We start from the raw sequence: 17,659 nt of genomic DNA on the forward strand, positions 1-17,659 counted from the left end.
CAACACACAAAATGCTGACAGATTAGAGGTTTGCTTAGTATGTTTAACTCTTACTACTGATAGTATATCAGCTATGCCAACATTGTAGAAATGTGCAGTACTTATCTACTAAAGATCTCTTCACATCTGCAAGGGTACCCATCATTCTGCACGTCCTGTAATTTACATCTGGGTCCCTCTTTTCTATAATAGAAAAGTGAACAATTGTATAGCTCTGACAGTAAACTCCTTCAATCTACAGTCATCCAGAAATTTTGCATGTCATTTCTCTCCTGAGAAGCTAATTTTACGGCTAATCAATTACCTGTTCTGGTGTCGAATGGGTTTTCTTTAGTGTGTTCAAGCACATTCCTCCATGGGTATTATGAGCCTGCTTTTCTTCTATAAGAGAAAAATATTAATTTGAAAATGAGATTTCCAGGAACCTTATACTTGTCATTGTTACTAAAGCCTAGAATTCCTCAAGCACAAAAAGCTAAAAGCTAACAATACTACTCTAAAATTTTCATTTTTTAGATTTGTTCACTGGACAGCAATTTTATAGTCTGCTTCCATTCTGCAGTTAATCTGCTTATTACTGCTACACAGTCAGAGGAGAGAAAATTACTTTTTCTTCTATATGAAAAATACAACCACCAGTATCAAAGGTATTAGGTTCCCTCCCCCCGCCCCCTCCCCCCTTAAAACTTAACTGGTAGGTGGTGTGGGGTTTTTGTTTAAAGAACATACTGAAATTTACCTTTATATAGGTGTAAACCAGTAAAACTTCACTTTTGGAGGTAGTGAGGGAGAAATTTTCTGTATGTTTCATTTCCGTGTACTATTAGCAACACCATAAGGAGAGAGATGCAGAAATTCCCAGTGCAGACTGAAATACAGTTAAGGTTGAATAGCGTCTTCCATAGAGTATGGGGCATGTGCTCTGAGAAACAGGTTCCCTACAAATCACATGCATTTTGTATGATGAGGAAATAAAGAGAAAAAAATTAATAAAAGTTACTTCAGACTGTATCAACAATGTATTTCTGTGATTTATGCTCACTAAAAATGATGTAACTTAATACAGAACAGCTCCTAAATCAGCCCGGTGATGTGGAGATACATGGTCCTACCAGTAACATCTGAATGTTGAACACACCATTTTCATGTAACAGGACTGTGCACCTAAGCATAGAAAGAAAACATCTGATAACTAAACATCTAAGAAATGGCCAAAATCTCCTGCTGCAAATATCTTCCTAGAAGGATCCTTTGAAGTTGAATGTTCATCTCCAGCTGAAAGCATATCCAGAGAGACAGATACTAATGTTCCAAAGCATGGAAAGTCCCACCATTGCCCACGCTGCAGAAATTTTTTTAAAAAGCAGTTTAAAATATTGGTAAGAGCTCCCCTTACTGGTTTGCCTTCAAATTGTTAATTCTTCAGTCCTGAAAATCTTTTTATATGAAACAAAGATGAGTAAAATATTACTTCTATTCCACATTAAAAATAAAAGAGCTCCACATCGTATTTCCATCAGAAACGCTATTTTTTACATTTCTTATTGGCTGTTAAGTCATAAGACCAAAGATAATGACTTAGTTCAGGAAGAATTTGTTCTTCCATCATTATGAACTTCCACCAATTTATTAAATCCTTAATTTATAGCACATGTAAGCCTTCCCAGAGTCTGAATTACAAAACAAACATGACACCCAATTCTGATATACTCAGTAACGCCTCATTTCACAGTAACTACCACCAGCTTTAATGAGATCATTTGTGGGATAATCAACAAGTCAGTGTAGGAAAAGGATCGGAATCTGCTGTAGAATTTGGAACTGCAAAAAGAATTATTACAAAAGCTTACTGTTTTCTTCAATAGCCAATTGCCTATTGCCAGCAAGATATACATCTCAGCCTGTGTTGGCTTATATGACCAAAGACTTGTTCATTTGTTTTATCTATATATTTTCAGAGCCCTAGTTTTGCAAGTTCAACCTAGGTGCTGACTGAAATTGGACACTTTTATGGTGATGATGCCAGCTAAGAAAGGTTTAAGTAAGTCATTTTAATGACACCATGAAATATCATTATCTTCAGCTCACAGTAAACAATCTTGTCAATGCATAAAAGATACCTTCTCTAGCTTGCTCTTGCATACTTGAGGTGGCACTGCAGAGTTAACTTGAGAAAAAAACCCAGTAAAATCTGTTGTGATGCCACATTAAAAAAAAAACCAAACAACAACCAAAAGACAGCAAAAGATATGATTTTGAATACACCCTACCATCCTGGAAAGACTGTAGAACAGGCTTTCTTAATGTACAGTTGGAGAAGTTTTTGTATTGCAAATCACATAGCCATCTAGCTGTTCTATGTGCTACATAGAACAAAACCTGAACTTTCATTATAAGCACATTAAATTTCTAAACAAATAAACAAAAATGCTCTATCATTCTTCATTCCAGATGAATTCAGATGCCTAACTTTTTATGAAACAACACTGGCGGTTTAGCTACAAAGTCAAATCCACTCCATCTGGGTTCTCTCAGGTAAAAAGGTGTAATTCCCTGAAGCATTCTCTATTTTCTTTCAACACAGTTTTCTTTCCTGGGGCCACGTGCATTCTCTCTACTGACTGTTGGTTATTTCCTCCTTTACTGTAGTGGACAATTATTCTCCCTGGGCTAAATGTTGTACTAGAGAGAAGGAAAGAGGACTTACAAATTGGTAACAAGGTAAGAAATTCATTATAATCCCTATCTGTACCGACTAACTCAGGGTCACCTTCATCATGCTGTGAATCCCCACACTAAAATAAAATCCACACTCCAGAATTAGCTTACCTACAATCTCTAGAAGTATCTAAATATACAACAGCATTCAGGCTTATTTGCTTTTGTGGTACGCTATGGTCATACTACACAGGTTTCTTTGAAGACCATTAATAACAAACTTAAAAAAACAAACCACCAAAACCACCAAAGTATAATTTTCAGTAAGAGGTGCTATTGCTTTATTTTAATAGGAAGCTGCACCTTCAGTTTCCACCCCTCTCTTCCCATTTAACAGAAATACTTTGTTTGCATTGCTCAAAATCTCTTGCCTTGCATTAGAGATCTCTCTCACCCTTCTGTCAAGTATTACTCTTCAGCTTCTGCATTTGTGTTAAAAGTGGTATCCATGAGCCTGTTCAAAGTTACAGTAACTACCCAACAACTGTTTACATCACAAAACACAAACAAGTGAACTTACAATATTTTAGATCTATGTATAAATTAGTAGCAAATAAGAAATTAAGCTCAAATAAGTGTCCTTTAGGTAATTACCCTACCATGCTTTTCCTCCAGAAGACAAGATACTTTCAACTCAGAGCAAAAGCATAAAGTGAAGCATGAGCTCAACCCTTAGCAGAGAAAGCCCATCAAGATTTGCTGCTTCAACAAGAAGTCTGTCATTCAAGCTCTATTTTGATGCTCAAGCAGGACCTGAGCAGAGTATAGCCCCTATGCTAGATACCAACGGAAAAAAGTTAACTTATTTGCTATGGCTAGAAATATTAAATTAAGATACAATATTCCAAATACAGTGAGAACTGATGTTCTCACCGTATCAGCTTTATTAGCAAAACATGTATATATTTAAACAGATCTCCTTAACCTTTTATTCTCAAATGCTTCCAGGATTTTAAAAAAAAGATATTCTTCACATAATGTTTCATTCTGAGCTCCAGTCACCAATAATACTTCACACCTAAATGAAAGCCAGTGAAAACATTTAAAATCTCTAAATAAATCTCTAAATGTAAATGTTAATTATCTCAAAATGCCTTGATATTTTTCAAAGCTAGGATCTACTTTTCGCCCATCTGGGTAACATACATACATATATATATATGTGTGTGTGTGTGTGTATTTTTAAAAGCATATAAATTCCAGGATTACACGCATTAAAGAAAAAAAAAAGGTTTTCTGGGATCCAAGTTTATTCAACCCCAGAAAACCTTGGGTGTTTTGTTGTTGGTTTTTTTTTTAATACATATACATGCTCAAGTTCTAAGAGCTTCCTCATTGGATTTCCTTCACCATACTACATAATTCAAGACCTTTTTCCCTAGAAACTACAAAGAACTCAACTCCTTAGACTCCATAAGGAGATACCAATTTGCTTCTTTATATCTTTTGTTTATTCTTCCAGCATAGAAACAGTTAGGTCTGGTTAGGCTGCAGGAATAATCTAAGCCTTGACAGGTTTACAAGTTAAAATCCATAAACATGTTCACTCAAAAAAGATTGAGCACAAAGAGCGTAAGAATGCATGCCTAACTGTGTAGTTTATACAGTTTGGAACTTCTATCCCTCTGTATTACATAAGCCATCTATCACTGGAAATGTAACTGGAAATACAAGCTAAAACACAGCTAATGTAAGAATAAAACTACAATTAACCAGGAGAAAAAGACAAGAACCGCAAGAAGTTTATCACAGAGTTAAAAGGAAAACCACAACAGAAATGCAGCACTAGCATATTAAATAAAGAGAAGTTCAACAGCTGTAATTCTAACATGACTTTTCAAATACTGTCATTTAAAGAAAGAGGGATCATCTACCTTTCATCAAAACCTGGATGGAAAAAAAACTAGGATTCCAAAGAAAGAATAACTTAAGGGTAACACTTAAATTGTATTAAACTATCATGCCATGTTAAGAGTACTGATTACCTCTCCATTAAATGAGCATCCAATAACCTTCCAGAAAACAATGGTTATGAGGTCAATACTTGACCAGTCTCAAGAAAGAGGTAAGGAACCATAAACCATTCATAAAATATGTCAGCATTTTATTTCAAGTGAAGATGTGTAGAGACGATTCTTCACCTGTATGACTGGGGAAGCAACCACTTGTGAAAGAAAGAGATGAAACAACTTGGACCAAACTATTGTTTGTCAGTCAGAGTACCAGAAACTACATGAAGCTGAATGCCACAGGGCTACCTGCTGATCCACATGAGCCTGAATATATGCAATTCTGCAGCACTTTCTTTGGATGGCTTTTTGATTAAAAATGTCTTGTGAAAAAATATCAATTCCCCTGGGAGGTGAGGAGTGCAAACCAACAAACACAAGCAAACAACAAAACCCACCAACTACCAACTAATCTCATAATTACTGGACAAGGAAAAAAAGCAATGGTGGGAGTCAGTAAAAGAAAACCTTTCTTATGAAAGTCTTTCTATTTACACTTGTTTTTCCCCCCAAAGATAAAAGATGGCATCTATCTGATGCACATGAGCAGGTCTGAAAGCCAAGCTTCCCTTTGAAGTAATATCCCAACAGTCTTTCATTTATAAATGACTACTTACAGATCCAATAAATGTGGCTATTTTAAGTAGGAAGTAGGGTAAGAGAAAAGGTAATAGATGTTATTCTTCCTGTTTCTGTAATCTGTACCTGCCATATTTGTAGACATAAATCTTGACAGGTTTTATCATCATGCACTAGCTGACTTACTAAATAAGCCAGTATCTGAGTGAGCTACAAATACTGTGTAAAAGAACTACTGTGAAACTATGAGGCTTTTTCTTTGCAGCAAAGTGTAGTAGGGAAGGAAGAGCTAAGCTGAAGGGGGAAAAAACGCAAACACAACAAGAGAAACCACCCAAACACCCCCAAAAATACAAAAACAGCTTTCTTCTTCACAGGTAGAGCAAGCAAGTCTTTATTTTCCCCTTCTGATCACATAGCTTCTTGTGACTAGGTATTGGCTTCGCTGGAAAAACACAAGAAATTATATCTAAAGCATTGGTCTCCAGTTTATGTTATCCCTTTAATTTACTAATGTCGATATGCAAGTAATCGGTTTACAATTAAAACATAAACATAATTATGTGGGGCAATGGATTTTGTTGTTCCCATCCCTCCACATCCCCCCTCTTCCCAACCAAAATCCTAGATACCCAGCACCATTCCCCAACCCAAGAACAGCACAGAAAGCACAGCCTTGGTAAAAGTAGGCAAGTAGTATGGGGCACTTGTAAAATGTTTGGAAAAAAGCAAAAAACCCCAACAAACACAAACCAACCAAACAAAACCCCCCAAACAAAACAACCCCCAAAAAAACTCACACCAACTTTCATTTAGGTGTATAAAACCCATTAAGTGAAAGCAGTATCTGACCACACTTTCAACGTACAGAGATGTTCCATCAAGCACAGATCATACTTTCATAGATGTTCTTCACATTCTATCAGTCACACTATAGCCAGATTTAATCAATTCCACAGGAATGTAATGTGTCAGAGGAATTCATATACCATTCCAATACGGAAACATTAATTTTTGGATCATACCATCTTGCAAGATAACAAACCTAAAGGAAAAATGGAGAGCATGCATCAAAATTGTCTAGACAAGTCCTCAAGTGTATAGTTTTAAGGATTTTAATAAAGATACCATAATTTTTCAGAATGAGCAACAAAATCCAATTCAAGAGTATTTTGTCCAAGAAAATTATTCATTTTCTAGAGTAGCCATTTCCACGTAGAACTTACAAACCACAGTGTATCTATTAAAACAGTAACAACCCAAGCTACTGAAATTCACTATTCCAAAACTTGCAGTAATCTCATTTCTCTAATCTTTTTACTTCTGAGTAATAGGAAAAGAGTTCTGGTCCATTAACTCGCCCACTCTCTCCTGGAGGAAGTTAACCAACTCGGCTAATACAAAGACATGAGTTTCATCCAGGTCTTGTATGATGAACTTCTTTCCCAATGCATTTGACTCATCCAAGTAGAGCAGAAACTGCTTCATTGCAGGGTCACTGTAGAGACAAACACACATCAGATCCCACCTGATTGTACTAAGATACAGTTAAACAAAAACCCCACCAACTGAAGACACTTCCAAAGTTCTTTGGGAAATTATTATTAATTTCAAGAGTTGCTCACAACTTGAAGTTATTGAAGCTTTTGAAAAAGTTGCTTCTTTCACAATAGTAATTGCCTGGGTTACTTTAGACACAAAAATAAACTGATAGTGAAGACTAGAGAGGAAAACTGGCTGCTTGATTAGCAAAGGAGTGTCCCTATGCTGCTGTTGGAGTAGCTTAAAAAAACCCAAACAAACCCACCAACCCTTAGTATGGTAAGTTTGACATTACATTTCTGTCTTCAGCAATAGCACCATAAACCCATGTTTTCTTAGAGCTTATTTTTGTTTAAAAGTAACCAGAACCCAGGAGAACATAGATCTCAAAGTAGTAAAGCACAGAGAAAAAGTAGTCATGTATGAACTGTAGATTTATCACACTGTAACCAAACAATCTCTTCTTTTTCATGATGTCACCTTCTAAGTTAAATTTAAATGGTCAGAAGAAAAAAAATTGGAAGTATGGAAATTACAGGTAGTTGAAACAGCTGCATTATACTAAGCAGCTAGATAAAGTGACTTTAAAATATAAACTTTGATCCACTGAAATTTTGAAGAATTCAGATAATATTATTCTGATACTAGTTTTTACAAAATTGAAACAACATGCTCTCTAGTAAAACAATATTTGACTGCAAGAACTGGTGAAAAATATGTGCAAGAAACACAGGAAATCAGAATGAGGTAGCTCGGGACACTTTCAAAATCATGAACATAGTTGTTTTGGCAACACAGTAATTATTAAAAATAATTCTTAGTAACACACTAAATCTTAAAAGAACTTCTTGGTTAATGTTCTCTTAAATGCAGTATGAGGATCAATTCTCCCTTACCTAAAAGTATATATGGTGCAAAGACATGCACTATGAGATCAAGCTCTTCCTCTGCCCCCTATCCAATAACTCCAAAACCAACCTTTAATATTAGCCTCAAACTTGCAGAAGCATGACTACAGTAAGATGAATTTTCAAAGTACAAAGTAATTTTGAGGAAAGGAGAATGGGAAAGTCTGGAAGCTGTATCTTCTTTAGAAGAAACATCATTCACACACTCTAGCATTTAAAAGAAACAGAAGAGTTGAGAAAAATCAGACACCAGAAGAATGTGTTTCCCAGCATTCTTCCACATCCCTCTTTGCAGGGACGTTTAATTTTTGCTTGTTTCATTCAGCTGTACTTCAGTGACTCACATGAGCAGTACTAGATGGCACAAGCTTTTGTCCTAGCTGGTACGACCAGCCTGTATGATGTCAGGCAGTATCTGGAGACTGGTTTGTTTTCACACAATCAACAGAGAACTGTAATCAGTGCCAGAAGATGTATGTCACAGCAGAAACACTGATCTCATTACAGCACCTGAAGATTATAATCCTCGATATGGTACCTTCAGGAAAGTTTAGCTATTTCTTGGAAGAGCATAGGAAAAAAACCCAAACAACAAAAAAAACCAAAACAAAACCAAAAGAGACCTGCACAACATTTCACTTTTTTATGATTTACACATTCAGAAGTGTCTTTTTTTTTTTTTCTTTATTGCTCCCTGTTCATTTGGTATCTTAACATCCTCAGAAAACTGGGTTGTAAAAATCTTTCATCTTAAGTGTAAACAAGGGGCCAGGTTTATAGCAATTCTGCATTTTCTCCTAGGATGGAATTTTGGGCAAAGTAAAGTACAAGGTAAAGATCTGTACACAGATCTTTAAATACATATAAAATAAACACATAAGCTGCAAAATAAAAAAATTTTACTAACTGCTTGAGATTTTAGAACTTCTTGCCTTATCAATCAAGAATTCTGCTCTCAGCATTTTTGCGCAGTCAGCTGCAGGCAGGCAATTTCTTGTGCTTCAGAGGGTTTGTCAATGAACTAGCATGGAGCCGAATTTGAGAAGACAGGCTTTTTGTTATAGCGGAGTTTAAGCTCTGAACTGCTCACACATTGCCATTACACATCCAGATTTCAGGTGGTTAACATCCAGTCAACTGAGAAGTTAGCTGCTGCAAGATCACAGCTGTATCTGGTACATCACAAGAGGTTCAAGGTTCTTCTGCTTTTGTGCAGTCATAATCTGTTAATATGTTTACAACCTAAGTGTCCAGCAGAAATCTTGTACGTCACATAATGCTATGCAATGACCTCACAAATCCTGACTGACGCTTCCTTTTACTTCAGAGGTAACCAGTTACCTGATTCTTAGTCTAGAGACTTCAGATTGTATGAAAATGTGTTTACTGCACATATATCAAAAATGTACTTTTACAAACTACAAGCACATTCCTTTCAAGTACGACCTACAAACAGAGCCACACGTCAGCCTTCAACTGGCTGAATTTGGACTCTAGTTCATGAAAAAAGACAGGAAGTGATGAAAGATTCTCTCACCTCCCTCTGGAATCAGTAAAGAAATTATTCACAAACAACAACAACAAACATATTTGTAAACAATATAAAGAACAAGAGGGAACATCTAGTGGTTAAACACAAGTGGAAACCAGTATGTTGGAAAAAAAAAAAGATAGTTTAGAATTAGGATCACCTACAACTGCTTCTCTCCTTCCCCCAACGGCCACACTTTTGTCTGCTTGTTCAGCATCACTCCTCCTCTAAACAACTCTTTTTTTTTTTTGGTATAGACTCTGAAGTTACTTAGAACACTTTCAGCTCTAACGAAATAAACAGACTACGCCACAATGAGAGACAATCAAGCGCTGTAACTAACCATTCAATCAGAACACCTTTCAGCACATTCACCATCTTCCCAGTTCTCTTACAAACGCTGCACGGAAGAGGCGACAAGCACAGCTCTCGCTTTGGGGTACACACGTCAGCAGAGGAAATCTGAAAGAAAAGGAAACAACGCCTCGGCTGAGCCCTGCGACCCTAGAAGCCAACTCCCGTGCCCCAGGCCGGAGCGCTGCCCGACTACCGGCCCTGCCGCCGCCGGCACCTTGCAGCGGCGGCCCGGGCGGAGACAAGCCCCAACACGCCCCTGGGACGGCCGGGGTCGGCGAACAGGCAGGGCAGACGCCGGGCAGACGCCGGGCAGCTGGTCCCGCCGATCCCGCCGCCCTTCACCTCCGCCGCTGCGGCCTGCCGCTGCCCTGACGACGCAGGCCCCGCGCCGCCGGCCACCGCTGCGCCAGGCGCATGCGCGGCCTCACCCCGCCCCTGCCGCCGCCCCGCGCGCCGCCGCCGGATTGGCCGGGCTGCCTGCAGCGCGCTGGCGTCACAGGGGCGCGCGGGCGCCGGTGCCGGATGCGGGAGGAGAGGCGGAGGCGGAAGGTAGCGGCGGGGGGGCCCGGTAATGGCGGCCGGCGGGGGCGGGCCAGGCCCGGTGGGAGCCGGGCTTCGGGGAGAGACAGGGGGGATCTCAGCCCCGCCGTCGCCGCCGGCCGATGCAGGGGGCTTGTTTACCTCGGAGGGTTTGCGGGGTGGTTTCCCGGTTTAGTATTTATTATTTTAACGATCTCAGCCTCAAAGTCCCTCCGGCTCCGGCAGTCCGCAGTGGCGAGCGCGCCCCGGCCCCGGGTTGCCGAGCGGCGCTGCCCGTCCCGGGCGCGGGGGGGCCCCGGGGGGGCCCGCGCCTGTTAAAAACCTCCAGAAATAACAGTGGTGCCTTAGGCTCCGCTTGCTCCGTGTGAGCGCCTAAAAGGTAACAAATGGGGTTTTTTTCCTCCTTTGGAAGGAAGCAGAGAGTTATCCCCGCTTTGCTTTTTGGCCGTTTAGATGTTACGTTGCCTGAAATTCTGTATTTTTTTTTAAATACACCCTGGTTGTGCAGTTGTGAGGCAGCGGTGGGGTAATGGCAGGACCGCTGGCACCCCACCGGCACAGGCCGGCGCAGTCTGTTGCAGACCGTGGAGCTTCCTGAAGCTGGATGCAAAGTGGGGCCTTTTGCATTCTGTTTGTACATCACTAAGCATGTTTGCTCTCGGTCCTGAACAGAGGTTCCTGGCAACAACAAAATGGTACTCACTTTGGCCTCCTGTGTTTGCAGATGCATGTTTTGAATTCAGGGAATTGTGGCACCTGCTGTCACTGAACTGCGTGCTTATTGCAGTTGCAGTCTGTGGTTAGGTAGAAGAATAACGTGCATGCTGTGGTTCTGTGAATAGAGATCGTGAGGAATTGCCATAGATGAGACAGTTTGTAAGTGGGAGGGGTGTCGCTGATGGAGTGGTGCACTGCACTGCTAAGGGGGAAGCAACAGTACATCTTATTGATATAAAGTAGCAAGTTAAGGAAGTTCAACCGTAAATGCAACAGGGGTTTAACAAGATTTGATGGCAGGGCACACTTTATTATTTACTGCATGGAGGATGGGGTCAGACATGATTGTCAGGGAGACCCTCCCATTGAGTCATGAGGTTCAGAAAAGACCCTCTTGCATTCTAAACCCCTTCTCAGAGCGGGGTCTTAAGTGCAGCTGGATCTGTTCCTAGTCCCAGACTTGGTCAGTGGTTTATGTCTAAAGGATTATATATGCACAATCAGTCCTTTAAATCACTTAGCTAAGATTTCAGAGTTTAGCATGCTGTTAATCACTTACTGAGATGCTGTTGCGGCAAAGTGTCTCTCAGCCTCTTGAGGGGTGTCCCTGCTGAAGTGGAGATACTGGTACGCAGCCTGCTGCCATGCAGGAGAGCTCAAGCGGCCCTGGGCTGTCCAGTATTTATAAAATAAGATGATTGACTTAATAGTCATATTGCATACCAGCAAGATCTGGGTCACCATTCCAGACAACCCTTGGCTACTATGTTGCCATCTGTCCTCCAAAGTGCAGAGTGAGCTGGATGGATCCATCACAACCTGTACTTGTGGTTATGGCTTAAGCAGAGGGCAGGGGTGGGGGGGAGCATGCTGCCAAACTCTGCCCATAGAGTCAATTCATCGTACCTTCAGAGAGGTCACCTCTTGCCTCTGTGCCATAAATAGTATATTGAAGGTTTGTGTGCTTATAGGTCCATGGTAAGTAGATAGTAAAGCACTGCTATTTGTTGTTCGTTAATTTGTATGTTTTGGATAGTTGAGGTTGGGTTATTTGTTTTGTCATGTATCAAACCTTTATATTTAATATAATTATAAGCCATAAACGTAGTCAGCAAAATCACAACTGAGTGAAGCATAGGATTAAACACTTCTATTGCTTTTGGTGACCATCCAAGAAGAGTTTTCCACCAATCGTGTTCTCAATCCTGCTTCACTCTTTCAAAGGCACGGTATATCTCTTCTGTGCCATGGTGAACAATGATTAGAGTTTTGAGACTGTTGCTTCAGCACTTGGCACAGGTCATCGTGTTGCAGTAGTTTCTTCACCAATGTAAGATTCATTCCAATGGGGATAAGCAATTAATCTAGACTCAGTGTAGAATTGTAACAACTGATAAGATGTAACAGCAGCTGAATAATTAAAGTTGCATCCCATAATTTTAGTAAAGTTACAAACACAAATATTTGAGTGATTACTTGTGTCTACAGTAATGTTATCTACAAATATAAAATCCCAAAGCGTTCTCATACAAATACATCCTATTCCAACATATACAAGTATAGTTTCAGGAGTTTTGTGGGGATGTATTGAAAAATGGCATTTTGTTCAGTGTCAAAACAAATGTCTTGGGCTTTGGTGATGTTAGTCTACAAATAAATCATTGTTCCCATACAACGTGTGCATTAACATCAATAGTTTACCATTTGTTTCCACTTTGTTGGGCCCATACTCATATCTTCTAACGGCTAAAGTATAGCTCTTGTGATTTAATCCTAACGCAATGATTGGGAATACGGTATATACTGAAGCATTGCATATGGTTAAGACAAAAGCTGTGGCCTTATCACTGATGGGATCGTAAGTGAAATTGGCTAAATACCCCCAAGAATGGAATTCTTTTTCAAATTTAGTTGCATTATCCCAAATTACCTTTCAAATTTCAGTGGGTAAAGTACCTTCTTTATTTTCTCTTACAGTTGCTGCTACCATAGATTGTGTCTGCAATTGAGCTTGAATACAACTAAGAGCTAGAGAAACATTGGTTTTGGATATTTGTATATATTGAGATATTTGTATATCCACAATCCTTTGGTGGTCCCTTTGATTAATTCTTTTCCACTGAGGCAATATATCAGATAAGAGCCATTGGTTATGTGGTTACCCAGTGCTAACAGAGAGGACTGCAGTGGGTGTTCTGATTTGTTTAAATTGCTTGTGCTCAGTTTATAGCAACATGAACACATGTTCCATTTGCCATCCTGCAGGGTGCTGTAAGAGAAGATAGAGATTTTGTTTAGTTGAGAGAGTCCGAACACATTACCCCATTAAAAAGAAGGAAAAAATCTATAGTGTAGTAGTTCTGTGTTTTGCACCACTGCCAATCAGTGGCTTCCCAGGCAAGTGGTCCACAAGGTTTAGTTAAGACATAGGCACAGTACCTCTGGATGGTAGGTTGACCATAACAGGCTATCCTGGCTGTAATGTTGTTAGTTCTCTTTTCCCAATAAGTGGAGTGCTAAGCTCAATTTTTGCAAAGGATGGTTGGCTTACAGGGCCCTCAGTAGGCCCGTATTCATTATTTAATTTATGGAGTACTTTGGGAAGTCTCATATCCCATTGAGCCTCATGTGGTTTGAGATTCCTTTTCAATAAGCCATTAGCTCTTTCTGCCATCCCATTTGATTGAGGGTAGTATGGGGTATGGAATACCCATTTAATTTCCTCTTGTTTTGCCCAGTCTTGCACTTCCTTACACGAAAAATGCATTTTTTTGCTTTGGGTAGCATCATTGCTTTGAGTAACATCAGAAGTAGGTAGATTTGAGAACCAAAACGATAGCCCTTGCACTGTATTTTGCCCATTGGCTTTCTGACACTTAGTTGCTATAAGCAAACCGGAGACTACTTCCACTCCTGTGAGGATGTATTGATACTCCGCAGAGGATTTGAATGGTCCAATATAATCGATTTGCCATGTAGACCATATGGTTTTCCTTCATTGATATGTAGAGATGGTGCTTTAGCAGGGTGATCTGCTTGTTATTCCAGTCTACACTGGGGACATTCTGTAAGAATAGTTTCAATGTTTATAGTGAAATAGTTTTTCTGTTTATAGGCCAGCCTTCACTCTGTGCAGCAAAGGGCTTCTTTACTTGTGTGGCCTAAGTTTTGATGTAACCATGCTCCCAATCAATACCACTCAGGATTTACGGTGATTTTCCTAATTTTAGTTAGCTCATCTACCTTTTGATTCCACTTTGTGGCTGGTTGATTGTCCTTAGCATAAGCTTTTACCCATCCCATCTTGAAAGGTGTTTTCCTGGCTATATCTGGTAATAATTGCCAATCACTGTTTCTCTAAACTGGGCATCTATTTACCTCCGAATTCAAGGTTTCCATTGACAGAGCCACTGTGTGACACCAGCCCACACAGCACAAGAGTCTACATGCATGATTTTCTGTGCTCTTATTTCTCCTACTTGTGCACTGCCTTCACCTTCTATTACTTGTTGCCGATAGTAATATCTAATAAAATGGCCTTATGTTGTTGTTGGGGGGGGGGGGGGGGGGGGGGGCGGGCACACCGCCACAGGAGGTATCTCCAGATTACGGATTAATAATGTCTTAAAAGTGTTTTGTAGTGTTGTGTACTCTGTTGAAGTGAATGGATAAACAGAGTACTGAAATGACAGAAGCTGAAAAGTTGTCTGCTGTGATTATGGCAGTGCTGGGGTGATGCTGACATTTTTCTGAATCGCCTTAATATAGGCAAGAAGGAAGGGAAAAATCAAAACTTTTGGGGAACAGGAAAAGAGGGAAGACATATTAGTGGAAGGAAATAAAAGAAGTCCCCTTATTAGAGAAATTGGACACTGATACTAGAAGGAATATAAGGTCTTTTTTTGGTCTGTAGAGATTACCTTAAATTCAAGGAGAATATCAGGGGCTCCCATATTTCAAGGTCAGATTTACTGATCAAGATTTACACACATGACGTTTTGTCATTTTGAGTTAATTGTCATTGTGGTAATATAGATTTAATTTGACATTTAATAAGGACATCTATGTTTCCAACATAATAATTTGATAAATATGTGAGGGCGAGTGGTGTGGTTTGAAATCCATTTGAACAGATTAATTTAGTATTTCAGTCGTGTAAATGTACTAACATGTACTAACAGACACTAAAATTTCACTTACTATAAAATAAGAATTTCATGTTACTTATCCAGTGTATGCAAAAAAGGGTTTTTTGTGTATTTTGTGATTGTTATAAATGTTTAATATTCTTTCGGGATTTTAGCATAATTCTTGTGCTAAAAATACTACATTTCTGTCTGCTAAGACTTGAGATTAAGTAGCATGCAGAACTTGATTGTTGTGGGTTGCCAAAGCCAATTTGCTTATTTTCATAAGTTAGGTTTTTCTTATATAAATCAAATGTAAAGGCAGTAACTTTTGCTAATATATAAAATGTTAAATATATGTGAGTGGTAGAAACAGGAATTAGTGGCTTTTGCCTGGCCTAAATTGCCTTGGTTTTTGGTGCTTGACTAATACAACTATACTTTCCTTGAACCCCATTGTGCAGAGGTTAAGACACAGCCTTGATGGAAGTGGAAGAAAGTTGCAGCACGTTTGTCTTAACTCGTCTTCCTACCTGTAAAATGGGAAAATTCAATGCCTTGCATCATAGATAGATCAGAAGAAAAATCTGAAAAAAAAAAAAATTCATGTTTTTGAAGAATTCCAATACAACTTGTGGAGACCGTTACTATCAAGAATATTCATGATTGCATTGTGTTGATTGTACATTCAGAACTTTGGTAGTTCTAAAATGCATCGTGTGTTTGGAGAAAGTATTCTAGTTTGATTTCAGCATGCAGTGAGTACAGGTGCAATTTGTCAGTATTCTGTGTCTTCGTAATGTTGAATTGCTAAAGCCTTAATTCTAGGAAAGGTTCTCATCTTCTTCATGGCTATGGCTAGATTTTCATTCATGCATGTGTAAGAATTTTTCGAGAACAAGATGTGTGCTCTAATTTTTAGCTGTAAGTATGCCCTATGATTTTCATGAGCCCATAGAGTTAGAGCATTTTAGGACCAATACTTATTTTTAATTGTAGAGTTTTTACATTCTTGAAATATTAGTCAGATTTGACCTTTAAAAGCGAAAGTATGTAGTAGTTCTGGAGCCTTGTTAGTCAAAATAGAAGACTTACCTACTAATCTAATATGAATTTTAAAAGTAGTTGGTTACTGAGTTGTATTTAAGCCCACATCATATTGAGTAATGTTGTAGTGGAGATATGACTGTATCTGAGACGTAAGGGAGAATTATTAAGAAGTAGGGAAAGGAGACTTACAAGCAGAGAAGGTAATTGGAGATACATACTCACAAAAATCAACAGTAACATATAATTGTATGAAAAACTGCTTTAAACTTTTGATGTAATTGAAATGCAGCCTATTAAATTGAGGAATTTATAGACTTCTTTAATTAAAGCTCTTTATATGGAGTGAAATGGCGCAAATATGGTTTATTGTGACCTTTGCTGTAATTCATGACTTTCGTATCATGACCTTTGCTGTAAAAAGACAGGAAAAAAAACTGCTACAGGTTTTCTGCTGAAATTCCTAAATAAATAATTACCTTTTTTTTTTTTTTTTTTTTTTTGTATTACACAGAATGTCAGTGGCCGCTTACTGTATATTTTGCTATAGACAAATAGGGACTTCTGGTCCAGCCACAAAAACACACCTACCCTGGAATGATATCAGTAAGTACAGTTCTGTATGTATTGACCTGAGGTGTTAATAAAAAGGAAAAATCTGTGTTGGTATGATGCCATGCATAATTAAATGATACTAAAGATCTAAATCCCTGAATACTTTGTGATCAAAAACTTTTATTTGCCTCAAGTGGATGTCTGCTTCTGACCTTGCTTTGCATAGTGATACATAAAATGACACCAGCAGATTATCTGGGATTAGAACACAAGATGAGGGTCCCCCCCTAGTTGCAATCTCATTAAACTGTTTTAAACTCCATTTTGTATCTTTCTTTTTTTTTAACCTGGAGAGCCATGAAACAATTACATCCATAAACTGTGAATAAAGTTTGAATAAAGTTTGTTTCTATTGTTTCTTCCTCCTTGTTTACTTATACAAGTTCTGCAGTTTTTTCTGTTTAGTTTCTGCTTTCTTTGGTGCCTTCTGTATAGTATGACAATTCTTACAACTCTACCGTTTATTTTTGAGCATTAAAAGATAGGATATTTCCATTTCTGCTCTACAGGAAGCATTGCATATTTTTGCCTTTTCAACCTTCTCTGCCAGTTATTTCTTCAACATGTAGCTGCCTCCTGTCTGCATGCAAAATTCTTATGGTCTTGCAAAGACAGAACCTGGTGGCAGTGGTTGTGGGGCAAATCTCCCAGTTCACGCTGAGGAGGAGAAATTTTTCATGATAGGTGAGATGTGTTCCATTCGGTTTGCTGCTACTGGTAATAATAGAGTTTCTCTGTACTGAGATCCTTACATCTGTATAATCAGCTCAGCATTGTCCAGGTAAAATAGTGCAAATCTGGCAAGAATCATTAGACTTAAAGGGGAAACTATTGCAAGTGACGTGTTTATTCAGCTGTTTGCTTTATGAATTAGATTCAATGGAATTATTTTAAAAACATGTATTTTCTTAGGGAAACCTGGCAGGACTTTTCAAAGAACATACATACTCCTGTATGTATTTATATACA

General features: G+C 38.8%; 3 protein-coding genes across 7 annotated transcripts in view; 1 reads left to right on the forward strand and 2 right to left on the reverse strand.

Annotated features, from left to right (window-relative positions):
* TULP4 (TUB like protein 4) overlaps nucleotides 1-5,030 on the reverse strand; it is a 177,072-nt gene extending 172,042 nt beyond the window's left edge. The window contains exons 1-2 of the mRNA XM_055810781.1: nucleotides 740-5,030; nucleotides 305-381 (exon numbers count right to left, since the gene is read on the reverse strand). The gene's annotated coding sequence lies outside the window, so the exon portion shown is untranslated. The remainder of the gene's footprint in view (nucleotides 1-304; nucleotides 382-739) is intronic.
* Nucleotides 5,031-5,684: 654 nt separating this feature from the next.
* Nucleotides 5,685-10,108, reverse strand: GTF2H5 (general transcription factor IIH subunit 5). Of its 2 annotated transcripts, none has more exons than XM_055810789.1 (3): nucleotides 9,987-10,108; nucleotides 9,631-9,749; nucleotides 5,685-6,804 (listed from the first exon to the last, which is right to left on the reverse strand). In XM_055810789.1, exons 2-3 carry the CDS (start codon nucleotides 9,663-9,665, stop codon nucleotides 6,624-6,626), a joined length of 216 nt encoding a protein of 71 aa, XP_055666764.1. In that variant the 5' UTR covers nucleotides 9,666-9,749; nucleotides 9,987-10,108; the 3' UTR covers nucleotides 5,685-6,623. The 2 variants fall into 2 exon arrangements, with proteins under 2 accessions (XP_055666764.1, XP_055666765.1); XM_055810790.1 differs by having other exon boundaries at nucleotides 9,859-9,996.
* Nucleotides 10,097-17,659, forward strand: part of SERAC1 (serine active site containing 1) — a 29,851-nt gene continuing 22,288 nt past the window's right edge. For 2 of the 4 annotated variants that reach the window (XM_055810787.1, XM_055810788.1), the window contains exons 1-2: nucleotides 10,097-10,193; nucleotides 16,590-16,681. In XM_055810787.1, the coding sequence (XP_055666762.1) occupies nucleotides 16,591-16,681 (91 nt within the window). In that variant the 5' untranslated portion in view covers nucleotides 10,097-10,193; nucleotide 16,590. Of the gene's footprint in view, nucleotides 10,194-10,260; nucleotides 10,564-10,636; nucleotides 10,880-16,589; nucleotides 16,682-17,659 lie in introns of those variants that run through there. The other 2 variants (XM_005230179.4, XM_013304620.3) reach the window with 2 other exon arrangements.

The sequence above is a fragment of the Falco peregrinus genome, chromosome 7, assembly GCF_023634155.1.
Source record: "Falco peregrinus isolate bFalPer1 chromosome 7, bFalPer1.pri, whole genome shotgun sequence".
Classification (NCBI taxonomy): Eukaryota; Metazoa; Chordata; class Aves; order Falconiformes; family Falconidae; genus Falco; species Falco peregrinus.

Bases quoted from the DNA above. Each gene is read 5' to 3' on its own strand.
- GTF2H5 (XM_055810789.1), bottom strand. From the start codon at position 9,665: ATGGTGAATGTGCTGAAAGGTGTTCTGATTGAATG. The intron at 6,805-9,630 runs GTTAGTTACAGC...TTGTCTCTACAG, and splicing joins AAAGGTGTTCTGATTGAATG to TGACCCTGCAATGAAGCAGT.